Source organism: Sitophilus oryzae, unplaced genomic scaffold, assembly GCF_002938485.1.
Source record: "Sitophilus oryzae breed Bouriz unplaced genomic scaffold, Soryzae_2.0 scaffold_937_pilon_pilon, whole genome shotgun sequence".
Classification (NCBI taxonomy): domain Eukaryota; kingdom Metazoa; phylum Arthropoda; class Insecta; order Coleoptera; family Curculionidae; genus Sitophilus; species Sitophilus oryzae.
Window position 1 is genome coordinate 1,427,395 of NW_022147569.1, and position 25,952 is coordinate 1,453,346.

General features: G+C 35.0%; 1 protein-coding gene across 2 annotated transcripts in view; it reads left to right on the plus strand.

Annotated features, from left to right (window-relative positions):
• Positions 1 to 687: 687 nt before the first annotated feature.
• LOC115890892 (glucosamine-6-phosphate isomerase) overlaps positions 688 to 25,952 on the plus strand; it is a 44,976-nt gene continuing 19,711 nt past the window's right edge. Inside the window, exons 1-5 of one of the 2 annotated variants that reach the window (XM_030911243.1) lie at positions 688 to 1,331; positions 1,990 to 2,087; positions 9,218 to 9,404; positions 9,461 to 9,645; positions 13,924 to 14,097. In XM_030911243.1, the coding sequence (XP_030767103.1) occupies positions 1,208 to 1,331; positions 1,990 to 2,087; positions 9,218 to 9,404; positions 9,461 to 9,645; positions 13,924 to 14,097 (768 nt within the window). In that variant the 5' untranslated portion in view covers positions 688 to 1,207. The remainder of the gene's footprint in view (positions 1,332 to 1,989; positions 2,088 to 9,217; positions 9,405 to 9,460; positions 9,646 to 13,923; positions 14,098 to 25,952) is intronic. The other variant, XM_030911242.1, reaches the window with a different exon arrangement.

Genomic DNA, 25,952 nt, shown 5'->3' on the forward strand with positions numbered 1-25,952 from the left:
TTACCTATCTGATTCGTTCAGGCACTCAATTTAAAGACTACTTAAAAAATATCAGTAACTTTTTTGACAGATTGATTTTATATTTGCCATGTTGGTAAAAAATAACGGTCAAAATTCAAAGTTATTCATTTTATAGACTATAACAAAGAAATGTGATATTATATTATCTAATAGTAATAAAGACTAATGTATTGAAATAAGAAGTGTTTCCTTCTTGCCATCCTCCGAAACATAGCAATAAAATGAAGATTGCTGTGTTTTTTTATGTAAAATATATGGGGAATGTCATCGATCGTCATTTCCGAGTCAACTAGACGCCGTTTTTTTTCAATCGCACGGTATCATCAAAGAATAGGTCCACGAATGACTCCCTTAAGTAACAAACTTTAAGGAACACCTTGTAGAGAAGATTAAACGGAAGATTTAGAACCCAAACCAACCAACACGCCACTCAAAAAATGATAGAAAATACAATTTACATCTACATTAAAATGACAGACACAACTGTCACTGTCATTTATACTCTCGTTAGACAGACTATAGAATGACGTTTTGGTGATTTCATCAATAGGTACTGACTTTTTGAATATTTTTAAAATTTGAACCCTAAATTTACCCGCCTATGTCGATGCACGATGCACAATCTGTGTCTTTTGACATGCATTTGTTGACATTTGAGGTTAGAAAGAATATTTGTGTTTAAAAATATGATTTTAAACTAAAAACAGAGCTAAAAATACATTTTTAAAATGAAGATTATTCACTTGAATGAACAACTATCTATATTTGGCTGACTTTGTGTGGTGTGGTAACTGTGGTTATGTGGGTCATGATCGTAACGATAAAAACGACCGAACGTGAGAAGCAGAGAAGTTATTATAATTTCGTTGAAAAACAACTATATAATTGGAATACTGCAGACACAAACAAACTTGTATCTTGTATCTGACAAATATTATTTTGATGTCGCTCGTTTGATTATCTCTCCGGACTTTATCGGTTCGTTTTCTATTTATTTACCTCTCATAAATGATTTAGGTCAACAAACTCTGATAAAAGAAATTAAAAACAACTGGTTTGGATTGACGACTGTGGTAATACATATTCAGGTTTCGTGGTTTGTGTCGACAGTAATGAAAATATTTGGTTGCTTTATCAGTGCTCAGTAGCCTTCAGTTATTACTGCATAAACGTAGAAAAATCTAAAATGAGGTTGGTGATTTTGAATGATCCAAATGAAGTTGCAGAATGGGCAGCCAGATATGTTAAAAAAAGAATTCAAGATTTTCAACCTGGTCCTGAGAAATATTTTGTATTAGGACTACCTACAGGTTAGATATGTATTTTATATTTAAAATTCTACTTAATATATCTCTATTTAATATTTAGTTATTTAAATAAATATAGGGTACTTCTCAGGGTGCCTGTACTTACCTATTCTAGCATACAACACTGACCTACTTATTTGTTAATATGGTACTTATAGCACCTGTTGCACAATCAGTCATGTTTCAATACTTAATTTCATTATGACATGAACTATCTTATTTTAATTCTAATGATTTTTCTTAATATCAGAATTCTTAACACCCAACTGATTCAAAACTACAATAGAAAACTAATTTTTTAAATTATAGTCTTTTAAACGTTTTCTAATAAATGTATCTATTAATTGTAGTTATTATTATTAAAACTGTGCATTTATATTCGTATTCATTTGGTCACTGTACTGAATATCTTAGTAAATTTGTTGATTAATTTTTTAAGTTAATAATAAGTTTCCATAAAAGTTAATAGGTATAAGAGTAATTTTTTGTTTATATTTTATGTGTGTTGCTCTTAAAATAATTTTGTTTGATTAAACAGATTTATATTAAATCATCTAATAGTAGTCATAATTTTATATTTCAAGATGGCTTTTAATATTGGTGGCTTCAAACTCTAGTTTTATGACAATAAAATATATTTTTTTAATTTTTTATGTTAAAGGCAGTACCCCCTATGGAATGTATCAAAAGTTAATTGAGTTTTATAGAGCTGGAAAAATTTCATTCAAATATGTAAAAACTTTTAATATGGATGAATATGTAAGTAATATTTTTAATATTTACTTATTTTAATGTCAAGTGTTATTTATGGTAAATAACAGATAATAATATAATAATATAAGTGTAAAGTCATGAAAAAGTAAGATAATATAATAATATAATAGGGTTATTAATATATTAAAATTTCTTTCTTTTCACTTATTGTTAGCGCCACAGATTAGGTATCCTATAAGTATACAGATAAAAATCTTGTCCCTAATTCGTGGTACGAAAATTGTTTTTTATGACGATGTGCAAACGAGTAAAATTTCCTGTGCGCAAAAATAAACTCGCGTAAAATAACAATAAACAGCGTAATAGAGAGATATCGCTAAACCGAATAGCGTGCATGGACGTTAATAAGGCCAGGTGTTATTTCTTTTACATGAAGTGGTATTAACTCTTTTCATTTATAGTTATCGGATCGGAAAGAATTCTGTTCGCGTCGCATCTGCTATTTAAACTTAACCTAACTTTGAATTTAAAACTTTGAAATTGTTTTGTTTACTAGGTATTTTAAAACTAAAGGTCTAAAGTGCTTATTTCCAGTGCTTTATTGTTCAACGTCTGCCAGTGGGTTTAGGGCAACAGCAACAAATTCTCTTAGAAGGGCTAAGTCGTCATCTGCTGTAAACCTAAGCCTCTTTATAGGTTCTTAAATATCAAATTACCTAATAAAACTAAAGTAATAATTCAAAACAATTCAAACATAACCTAAAATAAAAGATCTCGCCGGCCGGCCCGGGTTGTCAAATACCCGCACATGCCCATTTAAGCAATTTTTAAACGCTATTCAGAAATAGTGCTTGGTGCATAGACTTAAAATAAAATATAGACTGAGCATCTCATTCATAAATAGCTGGAACATGCGGTCAGACAATGTCTTGTTATTGTTGTGTTATTGTTTTAGGTTATAACGAGTGCGACACGAGCGATAGATAGGTTGTCTCTGTCGTAACGGTCGTTCCCTGACGACTCTGCCGAGAAACACAACACCACAGAATATACACCATACAGAAGCGACAAAGAGCTTTGAATAGCATTGGTCAAATGGGAACTAATTGCGTGACGCCACGTTTGACATCCGTGCGCCTTGAACAGCATTTCACACTGAAAGAAAATTGTTAGATTTTAATAGAAAATGATGAAAGGCAGGTTTATTTAATTTTTAAAAACTAGAGAGATTTAAATCAGTATTTTTATTTAGAATTAAAAATAAATAAATAATTATGAAATATATTTTTTAGTCTTTTATGCATAATATCTAGAAATAATTATACCTGCGGTCGTGAATTTTTTTTTGGTGTATAATTCTTTGACGTCACGTTTAACAGTTAACCAGCATTACCTCCTCCTAAAAATTTTGAAGCAAATCTCTTTGTCGCTTCTGTATGGTGTATATTTTGTGACAACACTGTCTTTCGTTTCTCAAGTACACCTGAACTCTCCGTATCATAGCCGGGTATTTATTTTTATTTTAATGAAGCTATAATTAAATTAAAAATATATCGTATTTAAACTTTTTTATATTTTATTAAGATTTAGGACAGGCTTTTTAAATAAAAGTTTAGAACAAACGTCTTAGAGTCCAAAAAGGATAAAAATAATAAAATACACGTTATAGAAGAAATTTTATAATCGAAATTACGTAATTTTTGAAATTAATAAAAAATTATTAATTTTAGTCAAACATTTACAACCTCTAATATTAATCAAAACAGGATCTATTCCACAGATATAATAGAATCGGCGACAGGGAGAGAAAAAAAATATGATTGTTGTAATTTTTTTTCTGGTTAAGTGATGTCTTATTATGTATACTAAAATTTGAGAATAAACAAATTTCAAGTTGCCTAAAGGATGTTTTTTGGATTTATTTTTTTGTAAATGTCATGGGTTGCGCAGTAGCGAAATACCCGCAATCCCTCTGCCCGACTTAGGATTCTGGGTTCACCAGTTAATAAACTATACATTTTTAGTTATTCTGGCTTGCCTAAAATATGATCTCTAAATATGTCGTCAGCTCTTAGGCTATATCGAGTCTAATTCTCAACTTAAGGTCCAATCTGGAAAACGTTCTTCATTTTTAGAAATGCATTTCTGGCCTGTTCTATTCTGGTTTTTATGTCCACGTCGTTATTCAAGGTGTCAAAAATCCAGGACCCCAAATATTTGAACTTGTAGACCTGTTCTAAGCCTCCTATATTAATGGGGGCTGGTATATTTTGGTTCTTTTCAAATACCATTACTTTGATTTTAGAGGAATTGATCTTCATCTCAGGAGTACAACATCAGAGTCGGCAATAAGAACTGTGTCTTCGGCAATTCTAATGTTGTTAATGACTTCAGTCTTCATCATTGACTTTAATACCGCAATTTGTTGTAGAGAAACCTTCCAAAAAATCGTCTCAGAATAAGCATAGCATAACGAAAAAGACAGTACATATTGTTACGTTTTTCGTCGGTTCCGTGTGGATAGAAAGTCACAATTTATTTAAACACTATTTATTTAACACTAATTAACAAAAACAATAATGATAAAAGACTTATAGAACTATTTACAAACGATTTATAACTAAGAATTTATTTTGAATTTTAACGCGTCAACTGCACTGGTATATTTATAACTGCCCCCTGTAGGCCACAGCCACCGGCTTTTATACCGACAGGTAAAGAACTCTAGAATAGTGCATAGATCGTTAGGTGCGTAGAGGAGGTTTTCGAATGTTCTCGTATGTACTAGTCCATTCCAGTGGGACTCGATTCTTCTCGAACGAATGAATCATTACGGTGTATATTCTTTAATTCGATGTTCAGGTCATCTGAGGGCGGGACATATAGTTAGGTTAGGTCGAGTTCACACGGGTCCGCAACACTGCCCCCTTCTTAGGCACATGCTCGTCCCGAGATGTACACGGTGAATGAAGGTATTTGCAAAGCTGGCCCCTGGTACATTGCGAAGTCTGGTAGAAATAGCAGTCTACAGTTTTCTCTCCCGATCTCAGCTTTGGGTTGTAGCAGCAAACAAGGATCTCGATTCCCGTAAATCTGAACAAGACTTCAATCATGTTCCGGATTGTACGCCAACTCAAACCATCGAGTCCACACGCCAGCTTCGGAATGGCTAATCGTGCAACGTTGTTGTTTAGCAGGGCTTCTCTCAGTTCAATCAGGGTCTTCCATAGATTGAGATAAGTCGGCTTACTCGGGGACCATTCCTTGGTGACCAGGTAGATGTACCTTGCTTGACCATATGCATTGTCGGTTGCTTCCAACCTCTGGATCCTGTCGGCGTAGTTCTCCGACACGCCCAAACTTCTCATTGAACGTCGCAGCGATTCCTCTGGACATCCGCAAATCTCGAGCCACACAATGAGCGAGCGAATAATCAGGAGGCACGGAAAAGAGATCTCGTTGTTCTTCTTTGGTTACACCATAGCGAGCCTTCTCACTGCTGTTGTATCGGGCCATGAAATCGTCAAAGGACATCTCCGAATCAGGGGGATCAAAGCTACAGGTTCTCACGGTCCCAGCACGATCTTCTATTTCGCCTTGGTAGGGGCTCAAACGGTTGAAATGGACTACCCTCGGTTTTCCTTTTGGCAATTTTCTGATACGGTATACGACGTCATTAATCCTATCCATGACTTCGTATGGCCCTTCCCACGAGGATTGTAGCTTCGGAGATAACCCACGACGTCTCTGCGGGTTGTATAGCCACACCAAATTCCCTGGTTGGTATCCCCCATGCTCAGCTTGAATGTCGTAGTGCTCCTTCATTCGGTCACTAGCGCTTTGAATATTTAGGCGGACTCGCTGATGGATGTCGTCCATCCTTTGACGTAGTGTGTGGACATAATCTTCTCCAGCGACATGTTCTCCCGGTCGACAACCAAACTTCAGATCACAAGGTAGGCGCACTTCCCGTCCCATAACGATGCTGGCTGGAGTTTGCCCTGTAGATTCTTGGACGGATGAACGATAGGCCAACAGGAACAGGTGAAGAAATTTGTCCCAGTCTCTTTGGTGGTCAGAGACTACTTTGGCCAAATAACGGTTGATGGTTCTGTTCATGCGTTCAACCATCCCATCGGATTGTGGATGCAGAGCAGTCGTCCTGGACTTGCGGATGTTAAGGACCTCACAGACGCCTTGGAACAGATTGGACTCAAAGTTTCTTCCCTGATCTGAATGCAGCTCCATGGGAACACCAAACCTGCAGATCCATTCCTTAACAAGAGCATCAGCAATGGTGGACGCTTCTTGATTTGGCAACGCGTAGGCCTCGACCCATTTGCTGAAGTAATCCATTACTACCACAATGTATTTGTTGCCATCGTTCGTCTCTGGGAAAGGACCAGCCACGTCGATCGCTATTCGTTCGAAAGGACTGCCTACATTGTACTGGCGCATTGGAGCTTTACCGCGCCTTTGTGGTCCATTGATAGCAGCGCAAACGTCGCATTTCTTACACCAGGCTCTCACGTCTTCTGTGCAGTTCACCCAATAGAACCGTTCACACAGCTTGCCAAGTGTCTTGGTAACACCAAGATGTCCACCGCTGGTTCCATTGTGAACTTCCTCCAAGACCTCCGGGACCCTCTTCTTTGGAATGACGATCTGCCTTCTCTCTTCTTGTCCCTCTGGCCTCTCAATCACACGGCGGAGTAACCCGTCATCTATTACCAAGGAATTCCACTGGGCCCAGTACGACTTCACGTTCGGCGAATATCTGCAAACTTCCTCCCACGTTGATCTTTGGTCCGCGTTTTTCCAGTTAATCAGTAAGCCTAATTCTGGGTCACTGATTTGGTCGTTTCCAAGATCTTCGGGTTGCCAAGTATCGTTAACCACAGTTGTTCTTAGGAGTTTCGCTTCTTTCTCTTCTGCTCGGGAACAATGCTTACAGTCCTTATCGCAAGGTCTTCTGGAAAGTGCGTCGGCATTTTGATGGATCGCCCCAGCTCGATGTTCTGTGTCGAAATCAAATTCTTGTAATCGTTCAATCCATCTAGCTACCTGCCCTTCAGGATTCTTAAACTGCAACAGCCATTTCAAAGCAGCATGGTCTGTTCTTAACAAGAACTTTCTTCCATAGAGATACTTGTAGAAGTGTTCCACTGCTTTAACTACCGCTAGTAATTCTCGTCTGGTTACACAGTAGTTCCTTTCCGGTTTCGACAAGGTCTTACTAAAATAACCAATTACTTTTTCTTGACCATCCTGGATCTGAGACAGAACAGCGCCTAACGCAACATTGCTAGCGTCGGTATCCAATATAAAGTTTTCGTTGCCAAGAGGGTAGCTAAGTATGGGCGCATTAGTCAGGGCCTTCTTCAATTTTCGGAATGCCTCGTCAGAATCTGAGTCCCAAGAGAAACGCCTCTCGCCTTCGGTAAGTCTGGTCAATGGTTTTGCGATGGTGGCGAAACCCTGTACATAGCGGCGATAGTATGTGCATAGTCCCAAAAAGCTTCGTAGTTCATGTTTATCTTTAGGTATCGGCCACTCTTCCACTTCTTGGTCTTCTGTGGATCTACCGCAACTCCTTGGGAGGAGACTACATGGCCCAAGTAGTGTACCTTTTCTTGACACAGATGACATTTCTTGGGGCTAAGTTTCAAACCAGAACTCCCTAGTCGCTTGAAAACTTCTTCCAAATTCTTCAGATGATGGTCAAAGGATTTCCCCACCACTATGATGTCATCCAGGTACACTAAACAGGTAGTCCAGGATAGTCCCTTTAACACAGACTCCATTAGTCTCTCAAAGGTAGCTGGCGCGTTGCACAATCCAAAAGGCATGACGGTAAATTGCCACAGTCCGGAGCCCACCGAGAACGCTGTCTTCTCTCTATCTTTCGGCGCCATGTCGACTTGCCAATATCCACTTTTCAGATCTAACGTAGAGAATATCGTTAACCCCGCCAGCGTGTCTAGAGTATCGTCTATCCTCGGCAGGGGATAACTATCCTTCTTGGTAACATTATTGAGCTGCCGATAATCAACACAGAATCTGGTGGTACCGTCTTTCTTCTTTACTAGTACTACCGGCGATGTCCACGGGCTGTTAGATGGTTCGATGACATCTTCTTCTTTCATTTCTCGAAGGATTTTATCAGCTTCTTCACGTTTGGCGAGCGGAAGTCTTCTCGGATTTTGTTTGATTGGTCGCGCATCTCCTGTATCAATTTTATGTTGTACTAAATTGGTACGACCTCTCTGTCCTGCTTCTCCTTTATCAAACACATCTTGATACTTGATTATCAGGTTTCTCAATTTTCTACTATTTTCGGGAGATAATCCCTTAACGTTTACTAACTCCTTCACCATTTTGTCCGGAATTTTTGAAGTCGAAACTTTGGAGGCTTCCACGCTTCGAACGACTGAGGAGACCGAACAACAGTACCCTAAGAGGGTTCCCTTCTTCAAGGATATAGAATAATAATTCGTGTTCATTACTCTCACCGGTACAGTTTTCTTCGCTCGTAGCAGGGCTTTTCCAACAGCGATCCCTCGTCCTATTTCGATGTCATGGTTCCTTGGCTCCAACAGAATAATACTCCCATCATTCATTTTACCTTCTAGGCAGCCATCCAAAAATATCTCACAGCGCTCAGGGATCGAAACATCTTCTGCTACCACCACGCGAAGTGTCTCCTCACATTTTCGATGCAGAACCACTTCTTCTTCATTTATTTTCAAAATTCCTTGTTTGAGGTTTAGCTCAAAACCTCTAGTGGTCATGATGTCCATTCCGAGACATATAGTTAGGTTAGGTCGAGTTCACACGGGTCCGCAACAATATCCTTGTCTTACTCCTCTCTGTGTGCTGACTGGATTGGAAGTATCATTTTCAGCTTTAATGTGGGCTGTTTGTTGCCAATATATATTTTTCAGATGTGGTACATCTTTGCTGCCAATTCCCGATTCATACATTTCGACAAGTTTCGTGTTTTTCTTTGTCGAATCTTTTAAAATCTACTTGCCTGTAATTCTTAAAAATCATCTGCGCCATTAATTGTATACAGAATAAGGTTTCTCGTGTTTCGAATGATCAATAATATGTCTGAAATGTTTATCATCTGCTCACACTAGGTATGAATAGACGTTTTATGTTTAAAATTTTAGGTAAACCTTCCCAGAGATCATCCTGAAAGTTATCATTACTACATGTTTAATAATTTCTTCAAACATATCGATATTGACCCTAAAAATGCTCATGTTTTGGACGGGAATGCACCTGATCTGATCCAGGAATGTAATAAATATGAGAAAGAAATTGCTGATGCGGGTGGCGTGGATCTCTTTATTGGAGGTTACAAATTCGTCAAAGTAACTTTGTAGATGTATTCTATACATATTACACTTTAGGTATTGGTCCTGATGGGCATATAGCTTTTAACGAACCCGGATCATCTTTATTATCAAGAACTCGCGTTAAAACCTTAGCTCAAGATACCCTACAAGCAAATGCAAGATTTTTTGGGAACGATATAGGAAAAGTGCCGAAACAAGCCTTAACAGTTGGCGTTGGCACTGTTATGGATGCAAGAGAAGTAAGTGATATGATTTAATTACACTGATCTGCAAAAAATGCATTTTTCTCGATCCTGACTGCCATTCTTACTGATTCTTATGTAAAATAATAAATAAGGTCTTTATTTGTGTAATTTAATATACAACATACTACTAGTATCAAAGAAAATAATATTAATCAAAATTGCAAAAACGCCAGTGCTAAATTCAAACGGAAAATAGCCTGTTTGACATCCTGAATAATATTTATCATTTAGATAATAATAATAATTTTATAGATTTGGTTTTAATTTGAAGAGTGAAAATAATAATTTTAGCAGTAATGATTCGGTGCTTGCTGGTCGTTTATACTCTGAGGTATAACTCTGTCATCCCAGAAACCAGCATGCTTACATTCCACTACACAGAAAATTTGATCTCCAAGTTTGCGATGTCTTGATGGAACTGTTACTTTATAACTTTATTATACCTACTAAATATATTTAGATATTTTCTGCTAGATATTTTCGTTTTTTAAGCCTCCCATACTGAAGTCCGCCATGTTGGGAAGTTTTAAATGATTACAAGTATATTCATGGAAACTGAAATATGTAAAGTGATGATATGGGTGTAGCCATCTATCTCTAGTAGAGATGAGGAACAAATCGCAAACTGCGATTCAATCGCAGCGATTTAAAAATCGCAATCGCGACCTGCGATTGACTCTCATAGGCAACTGCAACTGCGATTTCTTCTATTTGTGAGTTTCAATTTAGGCAGCCTATAATTGCGATTTGCCATTTTGCTGCGATTTGTGATTTCTTCGGTTTGCGAATTTCAATTTAGGCAACCAATATTACTATAGTTGCGATTTGCGATTTTGTTGCGAATGTAATTTTGTGGTCTATTGAAGTATTTTATAGTAAACTGCGATTAAATTTTTTCTCTAATTTTATTTATTTATAGAGAAGATAATATTTTCTAGAGCCAAGATCAAAATATACTGAGCGTTTCTCAAGAGTGGTTCGCATGTATAACTTGTTTATTTTTTCTGATAAAAAAACGAGATTTGGTATGTTAGCATATGACATAAATTAGGATTGATTGTCGTATTAAATTCGTTTCGATCACTTCCTGTTTCACCGGAAATGACTACAACTTTTGATTTTTAAATGGAACCTTCGGTATTTTTTTTTACTTTATTCGATAGAAAATGACACTCTGAATAGAATGGCATATCATATATGTCAACTTTTGAGATTTAAGCTTAAAAAATTATATTTTAAATTTCAATCTAGAGTACCATGGCTGTGTTAAAAACTACTGTTTAATCAAGGATCCTTGGAAAAAAAATGAATTGTCTATTGTTTTTCGTGTGTTGTCCTGGCCGATTAAAAGATGCCCAAATCGTATTTTAAATCCTATCTCAATGTTTTCAAATGGAATGATGGCTCATTAGCCTATTTAGAAAAAGAATTTTTTACAAATGATTTGGTACCACACATTTCAGTCAAATTGTCGTTATGAATCGCATGTTCCAATTTCTAGATAAACCATATGCAAAAATGCCAAAAGTTGATAAATTATTTCATTCTATTCAGAGTGTCATTTTCTATCGAATAAAGTGTATTGTACTATAAAGGTGCGTATTCACTTGCAATAACACTCCGAACCAACCAAACGCGCCGCGCACTCCAAACAATATGCAACAAAACATTTTCCGGGCGCGCTCTGAACGACCTGCAGCAAAACATTTTGCACGGAGCGTTCCGCTTTTTTGCGGTGTTCGCTGCGTTCCCACCAGTAATCAATGTTAGTGTGTTTGTCGTCGTGGATGTATCTGATATTACTATAGCTGCTGGTGCTTTTTTAAGTATAGAGGCATTAGTGGGTAACATAAAAGAGAAAAAAGGAAAGAACGAAAAACGTGGGCAAGACGCCTCTTTTTGCATCGTCAAAATACTGCCGGCCTTACTTATTGACGTAGATTATATGCATATAATTTTATTTACAAGGATCCCATAAAATATAGTGCCTTTCAAACTTATCAATTAACTCTAAACACTTTTCTCTGTTCCACTCCTTAGCTAGGCACAGTTTAAAAACACCACAAACACAACGAACGTTCAAAACTGCCGTATCCACTGAACACCGGCGAACGAATAAATTCTTTTGAGCAAATCCCTTTTGCCGACAAGCTTCGGAGAATGTTTGGCGCGTTCGGTTCGGTTCGGCGCAACGCGCAACCTACTGACTACACAAACTTGTTACAGCGCGCGGCGCGTTTGGTTCGTTTGGAGTGTTTTGTTGCAAGTGAATACCCACCTTAAGAATACAGTAGTTGCAGATGTTAAAAAAATTAAAAACTAAACAACTTTTTATGAACTTTTTTTAAATGTTAAGCTATAGGTACATACACAGACAATTAGTACAACATTTAAATATTAAAATCGCAATCGCAGATTACAGTCGCAGCGATCTAAAAATTGTTTCAATTGCGATTGGAGAATCGCAGTTCTGCTCATCTCTAATACCGTATGATCGAGAAAAAACGGCGTCAGCGATGGCTATGGAATGAAGATTGCTGTCATTTTATATGTAAATTTATATGGGAAATGTCATTGATGTTCATTTCCCAGCCAACTGGACGCCGTTTTTTTTCGATCATACGGTATCTAGTACTCTAGAAATTACAATGTAGGGACCAAAATAATTCGTTTCATCCAAAACAGGGGCGTTGAGAGAAAACGGAGGTTATAATTGGATTCAGGCGATAATTTTTAGTGATGGGATAACTCGGGCGAAAATTCGCTCGAGTACTCGATTATTGAAATAACCGACATCGCTCGATTATGAACGATGCAAGTGACGAGTTACGAGCAACGAACGCAAGCGACCCTAGAATGAAATAAATTGAAATCCGATTTTAATGTGACATACTCGATAAAAAGCCAAGCGAATTTTCTACATACATTGCAGGTAGCAAATTTATACAATGTTATCCGTTGTGTATCTGTGCGATAAAATTTTACAAACTAACATCGACAATGCTTAAAATAAGAGAGATATGGCAACGATATGCGGTATTAACGGAGGCGTTATTTTGGCAACTATGACAGTTAAAGTGTCATAATAAGCGTTTGTGCGCTATTAACGTTACCGCAAGCCGGTATTTAGGTGGAGAAGACGCCGTGCGGTAATTTGACAGTTTCTGAACGTTATTTTATCAGTCGAGATACTGTATTTTTTTATAAAAATTGAGATAACTCTTTATTGTGTTAAATTGTACTCTTTTTTAGACACACTTTCTTTTGGACACTAATTAAAATTCCTGATATATTTAAAAGTAATTTTTTTTATGAAAATAAAGAAAAATTATGAATATAGATGCTTATTTGATGACAAAATCAGAAAACTAGGTTAAGGCTAAATTTTTAAAAATTTTGGCATACTCGTCAAAATCAATCAACGCTATTTTGTGTTGCCATAACTCGACAATTTGTCGAACAAGTTCGACAAACGCAAAATAACAGCGCTAATAGCGGAATTGCGGCAGTATTGGACTTTGCCATATCTCTATATATATATATATATATATATATATATATATATATATATATATATATATATATATATATATATATATATATATATATATATATATATATATATATATATATATATATATATATATATATATATATATATATATATATATATATATATATATATATATATATATATATATATATATATATATATATATATATATAAACTATAAACTAAATCAAGCGAATTACTCGTCGCTTGCTACTTGCCCTTGTCATTCATCACCTAAAGAATGTGTTGCGCACGCAACCTACTGTTCTGGCGTTACGAGTACAACAAGCGACGGGCGAATAACCGTATTTTTAAATACGAGCGAAATTTTGCTCTAGCGATCGCTCGATTATTGAGATCGCTTGAAACTCGAGTACTCGATTATTAAAATTAATCGGGTTTTCCCATTACTAGTCATTTTACATATGAATCGGCAAGAATGGCCCTAGGCCGATTTTCAAGCAGACCATTTTAAAAAGGTCCAGGGGGAAAACATGATAAGCGCCATTTTACTAATTTTATAGGAGAGCCCTGGATGGCTGGTGGTCATCAGGTTCTTTCCCTGTAGGTATATTTTTACTAGGCATATATCACAGGTTTTTACAGCTTTTGCAGGGACCGGTTAAACCTACTATAATATTATAAAACCCTAAAACTAAGAAATTAGCGCTTATCATGTTTTTTCCTTAAAATAATTTTATTAATAAGTATGGTCCTAGGTAATGATTTTAATAACTGGTTCACATAAAGCCTTTGCCTTATACAAGGCAATCGAGGAGGGGATAAATCACATGTGGACAGTGTCTGCGTTCCAGCAACATCCCCAGACATTTATAATTTGTGATGAAGATTCAACTATGGAATTAAGAGTCAAGACTGTAAAGTATTTTAAGGTAAGTTACAATCGAATAAAGTTTGCTTTTTTGGCTGAATCTAAATGCTTATACAGGGTGGGTCTTAAATAAGTGCAAATATTTTTGGGGTAGTGTATTTAGAACCCAGAAACACTCCTATGAGGTCCTTTCGCGAATTTTTTTTTGAAAATGTTGAATTTCTGAAATTTTTGTTTTAGAATTTTCAGTTAAAAAATATAATATCTTAATAATATGGCAACATAAGTAGTTGATTAAGTTTACAAGAAAGAGAACAGAGAAAAGATCCAGTGGGTCACAAAATTTAAGCAAAAAATCATTTTTTTTTAATTTTCAAAGTAAAATAACTCTGTTATTTTGGACTTATTTGAATGTTAGATTTGAATAACGGTAAAGAGAAAATATGTTTCTTTTATCGAGATATATCAGTCCTCAAAACATTTGCACTTAATAAGACTCACCCTGTATATACTTGTTGTTTGTAAAAATAAATTCTGCATTATGTTATTAAATTGAATAATACTAAGGGCTGGCAAAGGTTAGTCTTGGGTCGAGAATTCCGTATGTAAGAAGAGTACAATGCGTTTATAATGTACTGAACAAAGAGAGAACAGTAAACACGTTGCCAAACGTATGAAATGAATCGAGAAACTGTGCACATTGCTAAGAGACGTGGAAGGGGATATAGCAGATTTGTCGCAGTTTTGTCGCAGTTGACCGGTCGACCCAATCAGTACCTCTGTCAGTACTTAAAGTTCTAGGGAAAGGTGTACATCATGCGTTCAGCTTCACGATTTAATTACGTCTCGTAATTTTGACTTTATTTTGTTTATTTATTAACGAGTCGCTGTAATTTTCCCTATAGCTTGAAAATTTTTAAGTACAAGCTAGAAACACTTGCATTTTTGGTAAAAATAAGTGGAATTGAGTTGGTTTTCGACAGTGGTCGGGCTATTAGAACTCTGAATTCAAAAATCGATATTTTGAAATCTATTAGAAATAATTGATAATTGAATTGAATTTTTTCAAAAACTTTCTTAATATTTCTGCTGTATTTTCTTCATAGACAGTAAGTGAAAATCTTTATCAATAAAAAATTACACGGCTGCTGAAAATTGCTATGCTCTAAAAGTAAATAGATGGGTTGTTTACAATTTTTGAATGGAAAAAAACAACCTTATCGAATTTTTCTTATGGAAACATATTGTAAAAGGTCCTATCTTCAAAATAAGAAAAAGTTTTAATATCTAAAGTGTTTCTTGAGTTATAAAAAAAATGACACCTTATAGATATCCTTATAATTCCATTTCAGATGCTCAGAAACATTTCTAATGATTCTATCTAGTTATCTTTTCGAAAAAAAAGTCTTTTAAAAATAAGCGGTTTGCGATCGTGATTTTACTTTACCTACTTGATAGGGAAAGGCGTACCGGCAACGCCGCCAACAGCACTCCGTCGCATTTCTCTCACTCCGACTTAATAAGATCCCTATGCGATTTACTTCCACACATGTAAATACCGACCCAAGAGTAACAGTTGCCAGCACGGTATGTATATTTTTTAATACTAAAGGGTTTAGATTAGTTCTTTATAACTTTCTTATTAAAAAGTAACAACTAGAATATTTTCGAATATGTCCCTGGATAATGTTGCATTATTTGTTATGTCTAGGGAATTGCAATAAGTAGCTTTAACTCAAAATACCTCTTGATTCAAAATAGTTTTATCGTGTCTATGCTTCCTGATAAACGAAACGAAGATGACAGCAATTTTTCGCTCCGTCTGATATACATGGTGTCCCAATATTCCGTGGACATAGAACTACTACGTATTTTTGGAATCAGAATAAGTTCACTGGACACAATTTACCTTTATACAAAAGTGCTTCGTTTGTCCGCTAGAGGGCATCAAACTTTAAAAAAAATAAACACTTTTTTTCAAATATTTTAAGAATCGTTATGGCTATTTGAATGAGATTGGGTGTCTGTATTTTGCCAAGTGCTGACATTTGACTTTCACAAAAATTACGAAAAAGTACGGGAAGAGTGAAAACCGAGGTCAAAACTACCCTCACCCCTACATAAATTTTAGTGTAAATACTTTCCAACTCAACCGACGACCGATTTTCTTTTCGTATAAATGGTATTTCTAGTATTACCTACATTTTTTGTCTCTTGTAAAAAAAAAGGTCACATCGCGTAGTTTTTGAGAAAAAAGAAATTGGAGAATTTATTTTTCAATGCAGACCTACAAAATATACAGGGAGTTCCAATATTCCGTGGACATGGAACAACTACGTATTTTTCGAACCAAAATAAATTAATTGCACATAATTTACCATTATACAAATGTGCTTTGTTTGTTCGTTAGAGGGCATCAATCAAAAATAAACCCGAACGTTAATTAATTTAAAATTGATTAATGTTTTAAAGCTTTTATGAAGCTTATTGTCCAATATAATTTGTGATACTAACGTAAGATTTTCCATATTTTCGCCAACTAGATTATTAAGAGCATAATATATTTTAGGTGCCCCGTGGCGTAGAGGTACAGGCTCTCGTCTACCAATCTCAAGGTAGTGGGTTCGAATCCCACACCCGGCATTTCATCAGCCGACTATTTTTATTAAAATAAAAATAGTTTGGGTACCTAGGTCGACTCAGCCTTAAATGAGTACTTGGGATTCACAATTCTGAGGTAATAATAGGCGGTTGAAGCGTAGTGCTAGCCACATTACCTTTCTTGTATACCGAACGGCTGTACCTTGCAACCAAACTAAACCAAACCGAAACATCTTTTGAAAATCAGCTTCGGAATTTTTTTTTCCTCAAAAAGTATGCACGGTGGCGTTTTTTTACAAGAGATAAAAAATGTAGTAAATACTAGAGGGACCATTTTTCGAAAAAAATATGTAGGGGTGGGGGTAGTTTTCATCCATCTCGTACTTAGTCATGATTTTTCTGAAACTTAAATGTTAGAGCACTTAGCAAAACATAGACACCCAAAATCTTATTCAAATCGGAATAACGGTTCTTAAAATATCTGAAAAAAATGTGTATTTTTTTAAAGTTTGATCCCCTCTACACAAACGAAGCACTCCGGACAAACGAAGCACTTTTGTATAATGGTAAATTGCGCCTAATGAACTTATTTTGATATACAATATTTTTATTAGTGAGGAGATTTTGCTAATTTAATATTGAATTTAACACTATAATATCAATCCCCAATTGTCATTTTTAATGCTAAAATTGGTCAGGGGCACCGACTGGATCTAGTGGGGAGATTTGGACTGGGAGAAGGTAACTACAGGGGAGATAGACTGTTTGAGTTTTGTCAAGAGAAAGACATGGTCATTACGAACACTTGGTTTAAACTTCCTAAAAGGCGTCTTTACACATGGATATCACCCGCTGAAAGTGACACTCAAGAACCTGTAAGAAACCAAATCGATTATATTCTCATCAATAAACGCTTTAGAAACTGTATAAAAAGTGTCACAACCTACCCAGGATCTGACGCGGAATCCGATCATGTCCCGTTGGTGGCGAACCTCAAGTTAAAGTTAAAGGTTACTAAAAGTAATCCAAAAGACAACCTGTTAGATATGTCAAAATTAGAGGATCCACGAGTAAGAGAGCACTTGCGACAAGAACTCAACAGCGAATTGGCCAAAGTGGCACACAAAAATTGCCCACAAGTGCAACCCCTTTGGGAGGAGCTAAAGTGTATTCTTACCGGGGTATGTTCCAAAAACTTACAACCAGCCAAAAGACTCAAGAAGAGCAGGTGGATGACTGATGACATATTGAACCTGATGGAGAGACGAAGATTGGTTAAGAATAACAAGGAGGAATATAACCAAATGAACAGGACCATAAAAGCAGAAATTAAGAAGGCAAAAGAACGCTGGATGAGGGATAAATGCAGAGAAATGGAAGATCTTGAAAGCAGACACAACACCCACCAAATGCACAAAAAAATTAAAGAGATAGCTGGAATCAACAGGAAACAACATTCCTTGTCACTTTTTGATGGATTAGATCAGCCTATCATTAAGGAAGATGAAGTAAAAGCCACCTGGGAGCAATATATAGATGATCTTTTCAGGGACGAGAGACCACCCCTGCCCGACGCCCAGGATATTGTTGACGGACCAGAAATACTCCAGGCGGAGGTGATCCATGCTATTTCAACGGCGCAGACCAGAAGGGCTCCTGGTCCCGACGGGATTCCAATAGAGGTCTTAAAGCTTATTGAGGGGAACAACATAGGACTAATCACAAACTTATTTAACACAATATATAACACCGGAGTGATACCAAAAGACTGGCTAAACTCAACATTTGTGACAATCCCTAAAAAAACTCGTCCTAAAAAATGCGGCGACTATCGACTAATTAGCCTCATGAGCCACCTACTGAAGACCTTTCTACGTATTATTCATGCCAGGATACGACGGAAGTGCGAATTCGATATGGACGACGCCCAGATGGGATTCAGAAATGCGTTTGGAACACGAGAGGCCCTTTTTGGAGCCAATGTCCTACTTCAAAAATGTCGCGACCAACGGAAAGATGTCTTCGCATGCTTTATTGATTATGAAAAAGCCTTCGACAGGGTGCGCCACTCAAAGCTAATGGAAATACTGCGACAAATCCAACTAGACAGCAAAGATATCAGATTGATTGAAAACCTCTATTGGGGTCAAACAGCTGAGGTTCGTACTGGATCAATAAAAACTTCTAGCTTAGAAATCCAGAGAGGAGTTCGCCAGGGTTGTGTCCTCTCGCCCCTCTTATTCAACCTATATTCGGATAAAATATTTAAAGAGGCCTTGGAGGGCACCGAACATGGAATAAAAGTTAACGGTGTTCTCTTGAATACAATTAGATATGCAGATGACACTCTGATTATCTGCGATAGTATGGAGGGGCTCCAACATCTGATTGATAAAATAAGCTCAACTGGAGTAGATCTGGGACTAAACATAAACACCAGCAAGACGAAATTTATGGTGTTCAGCAGAGAACGACATGTAAATGCACAACTCAGCCTCAACGGTTCCGCGATTGAACGAGTAAATCAGTTTAAGTATCTGGGCAGCATAATCACGGAGAGCCTGGAACCCGACATTGAAATCAAATCCCGTATTGAAATAGCAAGAACAACGTTTAAAAGGATGAGATCCCTATTCTGCAACAAAGACCTAAATCTCAAACTGCGACAACGTATGGTCAGGTGTTACGTTTGGTCCGTCCTTCTCTATGGAGTTGAGAGCTGGACTTTGAAAGCTGTCATGCTTAATAGACTGGAGGCATTGGAGATGTGGATTCATCGAAGAATGCTGCGAGTCTCCTGGACCGATATGCTGACCAACGAAGAAGTCCTTCGGCGAGCAAGAACAGAACGACAGCTGCTAACAACGATAAAATGTCGCAAGATTTCCTACCTAGGACATGTGTTGCGGGGAGAAAAGTATCATCTCTTACAACTTATTCTAAAAGGAAAAATAGAGGGCAAACGAGGAGTCGGCAGAAGGCAGATGTCATGGCTGAGGAATATCAGACAGTGGACGGGAGTGTCTGGGGCTGGTGAGCTTTTCAGACTGGCAGAAGATAGAGTTGCGCTCTCTGCAGTGATCGCCAACGTTCGGAGAACCGGGCAGGGCACATAAAGAAGAAGAATTGTCATTTACTTGACCCTTTCTCTTCTTTATTTCCTAATGGCGCTTATTGCCAGTTGGCCTTAAGAAGATTGTAATTAATTTCAATATTGAGTAAAAATGACTTTTAAATGGTGTACTTAGTTTAAAATTCAAGATAAAATATTTTTGGAAATAGATTTGTGTGTCTGGAAACGGGTTCTATCCTTTTTGAATCTTTCTATAATAAAATTAGATTTAATTTTTGAATTTTGTTAATTAAGCTTAATATCAATTTTTAGTAAATGACGTCTATAGATTGATCTCGCCTAAATTATCATTGATTCCCCAGCCGTCTTTGACGCTGTTTTTGATTATACGGTTCTATGGTTTTAATATGTTGTTAATTCTACGGTTTTTTATGTAATATAAATTAAAAGCAAGCAGGAAAATCTTAATTATAATATAATAATAATCTATGTCTTTTCTTGTTGTTAATCTTTTGATAGCCGAATTATTCATAAATAGCTATAGCCACTAAAAGACGCTCAGTGTTTGTAACATATGATTAAATAAAATTTTACAATCAAGTGGGCCTAGATTTTGACAGTTAAAAAAATTACAATGTAATTCCCCTTAAAAATTGATTTTCTGTCATCCAACAAAATACGTACAAAACTTTTTTATCACTATACAGGGTGGTGAGAATTTCGATGCCCAACATTGGCATCTCAGAAACTACAAGTGATACGAATTCGGTTAAATAGGACAAAAGTTGCGTAATTAGAAGTTTGACAAACACCTCGAAGAAAACCTCGGTATCTTGATTAAATTGATAATAAAAGTTGCGATATTTATGTTTTTTGATAATTTTTCCTACATAAGAATCACTTACGCAACACTTGCGACTTATTTTACGACTAGAACTTTCCGGATTTATTTCAATCTAAGCTGGTACGTTAATATCATAAGCTTTTTTAAAATACTGCTTTTTTGTTTTTTAAAGTTACCAGCAACTGCTAAATTTCTTGAAATCCTTGCGAAAATAGTACGGTGAGGCTGTGTCCTTTCAGGATACAATGTTCTATAACTTGCGCATGCCATATCGGAATTTCTATTATTTTTTAAGTAAACATTATACATATCTCGTGTTTCCTCACTTGTGAACATATTGTTGACTGTTAATACACTTTACACTATCTACTATAATTTTTTGTGTCCAGATCTGATACTTAATAGAGTAAACCAAAATTAACTTGCTGTCATATAAAGTGTCAATTGGATTTCCAAGGCAGACTTGATCTTTTGAGCGAATTTTTAAGAAATCTATTTTTTTTGGGTGAATTTACGTAATATTGAATAAAAATTAGATACCACCGTATAGATTATTTTTTGCTCTATCTAATAGTATAAAAATTCAAAATGGCGGCCATAAGAAAACAAAAACTTGACTGTTGTTGTGCGAAATCTAGAAGTCTTAGAAATTTTCTGAAAACGGCATTTAATTGGCCGGGGTCAAAGATATAAAACTACCAACTTACGTTGCAATAGATACAATAGTTCTGAAGATATTGTCATTTAAAATAAACGCATTATTTTCATTTTTTTGACATAAATCCGAAACTAATCAAGATACCGGGGTTTTCTTCCTAGGTGTTTGTCAAACTTCTAATTGCGCAACTTTTGTCCCATTATACCGAATTCGTATCTCTTGTAGTTTCTGAGATGCCAATGTTGAGCATCGAAATTGTCACCACCCTATATACCTATTAATTAATATAACTTCGATTTTTATGTTAAATTACTTTTTCTTCACAGACAATTTTCAGATTCCAATTTAAATATTTGTTTGCCAATAACGGTTTATTTTTAGTCTGCTTGATATCAATATTCGACTTTAGTCAAATTGTAAATGTTTAACAAGAAACAATATGTAGTAGTGTAGATTTAAACATTTAAACATGTTTCTGGCATTTCTGGAAGTGTAGTCATGTTGAAAATATTAATAATTTTAAATAAGAGATCTCATTGGATGATAATAATGTGCAATGGATCTCCAATTTATATATTGTAGTTTTTTACAGTAGAAAAAAGGTATCTAGAAACTTTTATAGTGGGTTCCGATCTTAACCTTGACACTAACATTAGTCCTAATCCCAGGAATATGAATCAACGTTAACGGCTAATATGCATGCTTCCAACGCATCAATTTTAACATTAACTTTAGTCCTAAAGGCTCCTAAGAAATATGGGATATTTTATATTTTTAAGGCTAAATAGGATTTCCTTAAGATCATAAGGTGAATTTCTTAGGGTTAATGTTAAGGGTACTGTTAGAACTAATACTGGAAGTATAAACCCGCCATTTAATGCAAACTTAACTAGTGACACCCTTTATATCAATATTTATTGATGCATGGCCTAATCTTACATAGTTAATTTTAGTAAATTTTATTTACTTATTTTCTCTACAAATTAAATCAAATATATTTACGACTGGAAATTTTAATCTGATAAGAGTTATCATAAAACATTTAAGCAATAAATTAAATAAATCATAAATTTATTATTTTTTTAACGATAAGGTTTATTATTCTTTTTGTATATAATATATTTTTCTGATAAGTGAGATTAATATGATGTTAATATAATTTCTAAATTATTTTTGTTTTTATATACATTCACCGGCACGAAAAACGGACACCTTAAAATTTTCATGTATTTTAAAATTTTATATACCGGGTGCGTCTCAAAAGTGGCTCACCCCTATAACTTTTTTATTTTTTCAGATAAAACAAGATTTGGTATGTTAGTATATGACATAAATTGGGATTGACGTATTCAATTGTTTTCGGTCACTTCCGGTTTCACCGGAAATGACTACAACGATTTTTAAATGGCACCCTCGGTATTTTTTTACTTTATTCGATAGAAAATGACATTCTGAATCGAATGACATATCATATGTCAATTTTTGACATAATCACTCAAAAACAAATTCTATTTTAAATTTCAATCTAGAGTGCCATGGCTGTGTAAAAAACACTAATTTTTAATCAAGCCTTGGAAAGGAGCCTTGAAAAAATAGATTTTATCGTTTAATGTTTTTAGTGCCTTGTCCAGGCCGGTTAAAAGATGCCCAAATCGTATTTTTAATCATATCTCAATTTTTTCAAATGGAACGAGGGTGGCTTATTAGCATATTTGGAAAAAGCATTTTTTTACGAATAATTTGATATCACACACTTGGTATTTTGAGTCAAATTGTCGTTATGAACCGCATGTTACAATTTCAAATAAACCATATGCCAAAATGTCAAAAGTTGACACATGATATGTCATTCGATTCAGAGTGTCATTTTCTATCGAATAAAGTAAAAAAAAATACCGAGGGTGCCATTTAAAAATCAAAAGTCGTAGTCGTTTCCGGTGAAACCGGAAGTGACCGAAAACAATTGAATACGTCAATCAATCCCAATTTATGTCATATACTAACATACCAAATATCGTTGTTTTATCTGAAAAAATGAAAAAGTTATAGGGGTGAGCCACTTTTGAGACGCACCCGGTATTATGCTCTAGTAGACCGATTTTGATGATCTTTTAAGCAATTTGTAGCTAAATTTGTTTGGCCTTTTAGTATCTCTTTCTAAATTAAAAATGAAAGTTCCCATGTGTCCATTACAAGGGAAAACAAAATGTTGATATTTTGGTGAAAATTTGAAACAAAGCAAGAAATTTAAAAATAATTTTATCATCTAGTGTATATTTTCTCGATAGTTCATTTTTTGGCTCATCTCAATAGCTTTAATTTTTTGGAGATATTCGCTTTTGAAGAAGATACTAACATTTTTTTTGTATTTTTTACATTAAAACCATGCCTTTGCTTTTGGTTTCAGTTAATAGATCTATGGAATAGTGCAGAGAGAAACTAATAACTAAAGTGAGAGAGACCGATCAACGTTAATTTTTGAAGATTGTGTTAGTGGCGCGGCCTTTGGCGTCTAACCCGAACTATGAGCGCATTATCGATATAGTACATTCATACCTATATACTGGCCACAAAAATTTAAAATTTGTATATTTGAACCGAATCATAATCTTTCAAGTTTATAATAAGAAATCTTCGTACTTTTTTTTAGATTATTTTGTTGACAACTAAAATTTATTATTAGACTTTAAAGCATTAAAACCTATAAATAAAATACTGTTTAGGAACATAATTTATTTAACTCCATACTCCTTGCCATACTCCAACTCAAGGCTGCAATCTTCAATATCTTTTTTATCTAACTTGGTTGGGAGTGAACAGGTGATTATTATGTGCACTCACTATTACTATTAGTTATGTTAAAATATAATTACCGAGATAAAACTTACCTTTAAAGGAAACGTTTTGTCTGGATCTCAACCACAAAACAAAAATGCCGAATAATCGTGGAATCTGAAATAATGACAATAATCTTCTCTTCTGACAAGCTAAAAGAACAGGCACATTCAGTCAAAAACAATTATTACTCCGATTATCAACAGATTTTAGTTATCTCCTTCTAGAGCTAATAAATAGAAAAAGCTACTGACAATCTAATTAATCCTGTCAAATGTTTAACTTGCAATAACTTGCAAACTTGCCCAAACGCTATGCTCGTCTGGGAAGCGCGGTGACAAAATAAACTTGTCTACGAAATGCCCTATTCTACAAGCCCTCTCACTTTAATTATTAGTGTTCTCTCTGGAATAGTGTTTATGATTTATATGTACCTAGATGATAAAATGATTTTTAAATTCTTTGCTGTCTTAACAAATTCCACGGGTGTTTCGAACTATTACCAAAATGTCAACATTTTGTTTCCTCTCGTATAATTGAAACATGGGAACTTTCATTTTCAATTTAGAAAGAGGTACGAAAAAGGCAAATAATTTTGCTATATATTGCTTAAAAATCATCAAAATCGGCCCATTAGAACAAAATAAATTAAACTTTAAAATACATCAAAATTTTAAGGTGGCGTTTTTCGTACCGGTGAGTGTATTTTTCTATAACATTCTTTTGTTGATTTTTTTATAAATTAGTTAGATTACTAAATAGCTAAAATATAATTATTACTTTGCGCTTTTTGATGTAGATATCCTGATATAATAAGTTATCATAAATAGTATAAATTACAGAATTTGTATTAAATTGGATTACATTTGATCCAGTAATTGAAGATTTTTATTTTGCTGGGTTATATATTATTAAATAATAGTAATTGAAGATTTTTATTCTGGATCAAATGTAATCCAATTTAATACAAGTTCTGTATTGCCTATATCTAATAATATGACGTACTATTGTAATTCATTTAAAATACATTATTAATTTCTAATAAATGGTTTGCAGATCTTAATGATCGCCGATTTTTTGTTTTAATCAGAACTTTTGTACAATTTTCTTGTATTTTACAATTAGTTATACTTACAAAACCCTAGAGTGCCCCCTAGGGTCTACTGCCAAATGACTATTATTATTGTTTATAAGGTAGAATATAAATATTCTACGTAAAGAATTTACTTCATTTTACCAGGTAGAACAAAGTAGTTCAGTCAAAAAAAAATCCGAAATTTGTAGTACTCCTTAACTAGACAAAATTTTTAAAAATATCTTTTTTTTATTCGTCATAACAGTTGGGCTCTCTAAAGGTTGTTCTAGGAACTTGAAGAAAAATTGTAAGTTGGAATTTATCTATTAGTATATTTATATTAGACCTAAAATAGCCGAATAGAAGAAAAAAATTATAAAGTTTTGATATGTTGAGATTAGACGCACCAAAAGGAGACTTTTCAAAATCAAAAGAGTTTTTAACTCTAAAGTGTGAGCTTCACCCCAAAAAACCACCCCCAATACGCCCTTCGATGGTTTTTCGCTTTTTTCTCAGAACCTGTTGGTCCCACAAAAAAATTGATACTTATCAAAAATATTCCTTATAAAATTTGCTACAAAAAAGGTTTGGTTTATTATTCATTATTTATATTTATCCAATGCATTTCGAGCAATAACCGTTTGAAAAATGGAGTACAAAAAAAATACAGGTCGCCTTTCAAATTATACTAATATTAAAATAACTATAGTCTCCTAAGGTATTTTAACGTGCTAAATATACACGCAACAGATATAATACTGTATAATATAAACAAAAACATTGCCTATTCCACTAAACTAACATTCATACTTCCATCTGCATATTGTCAT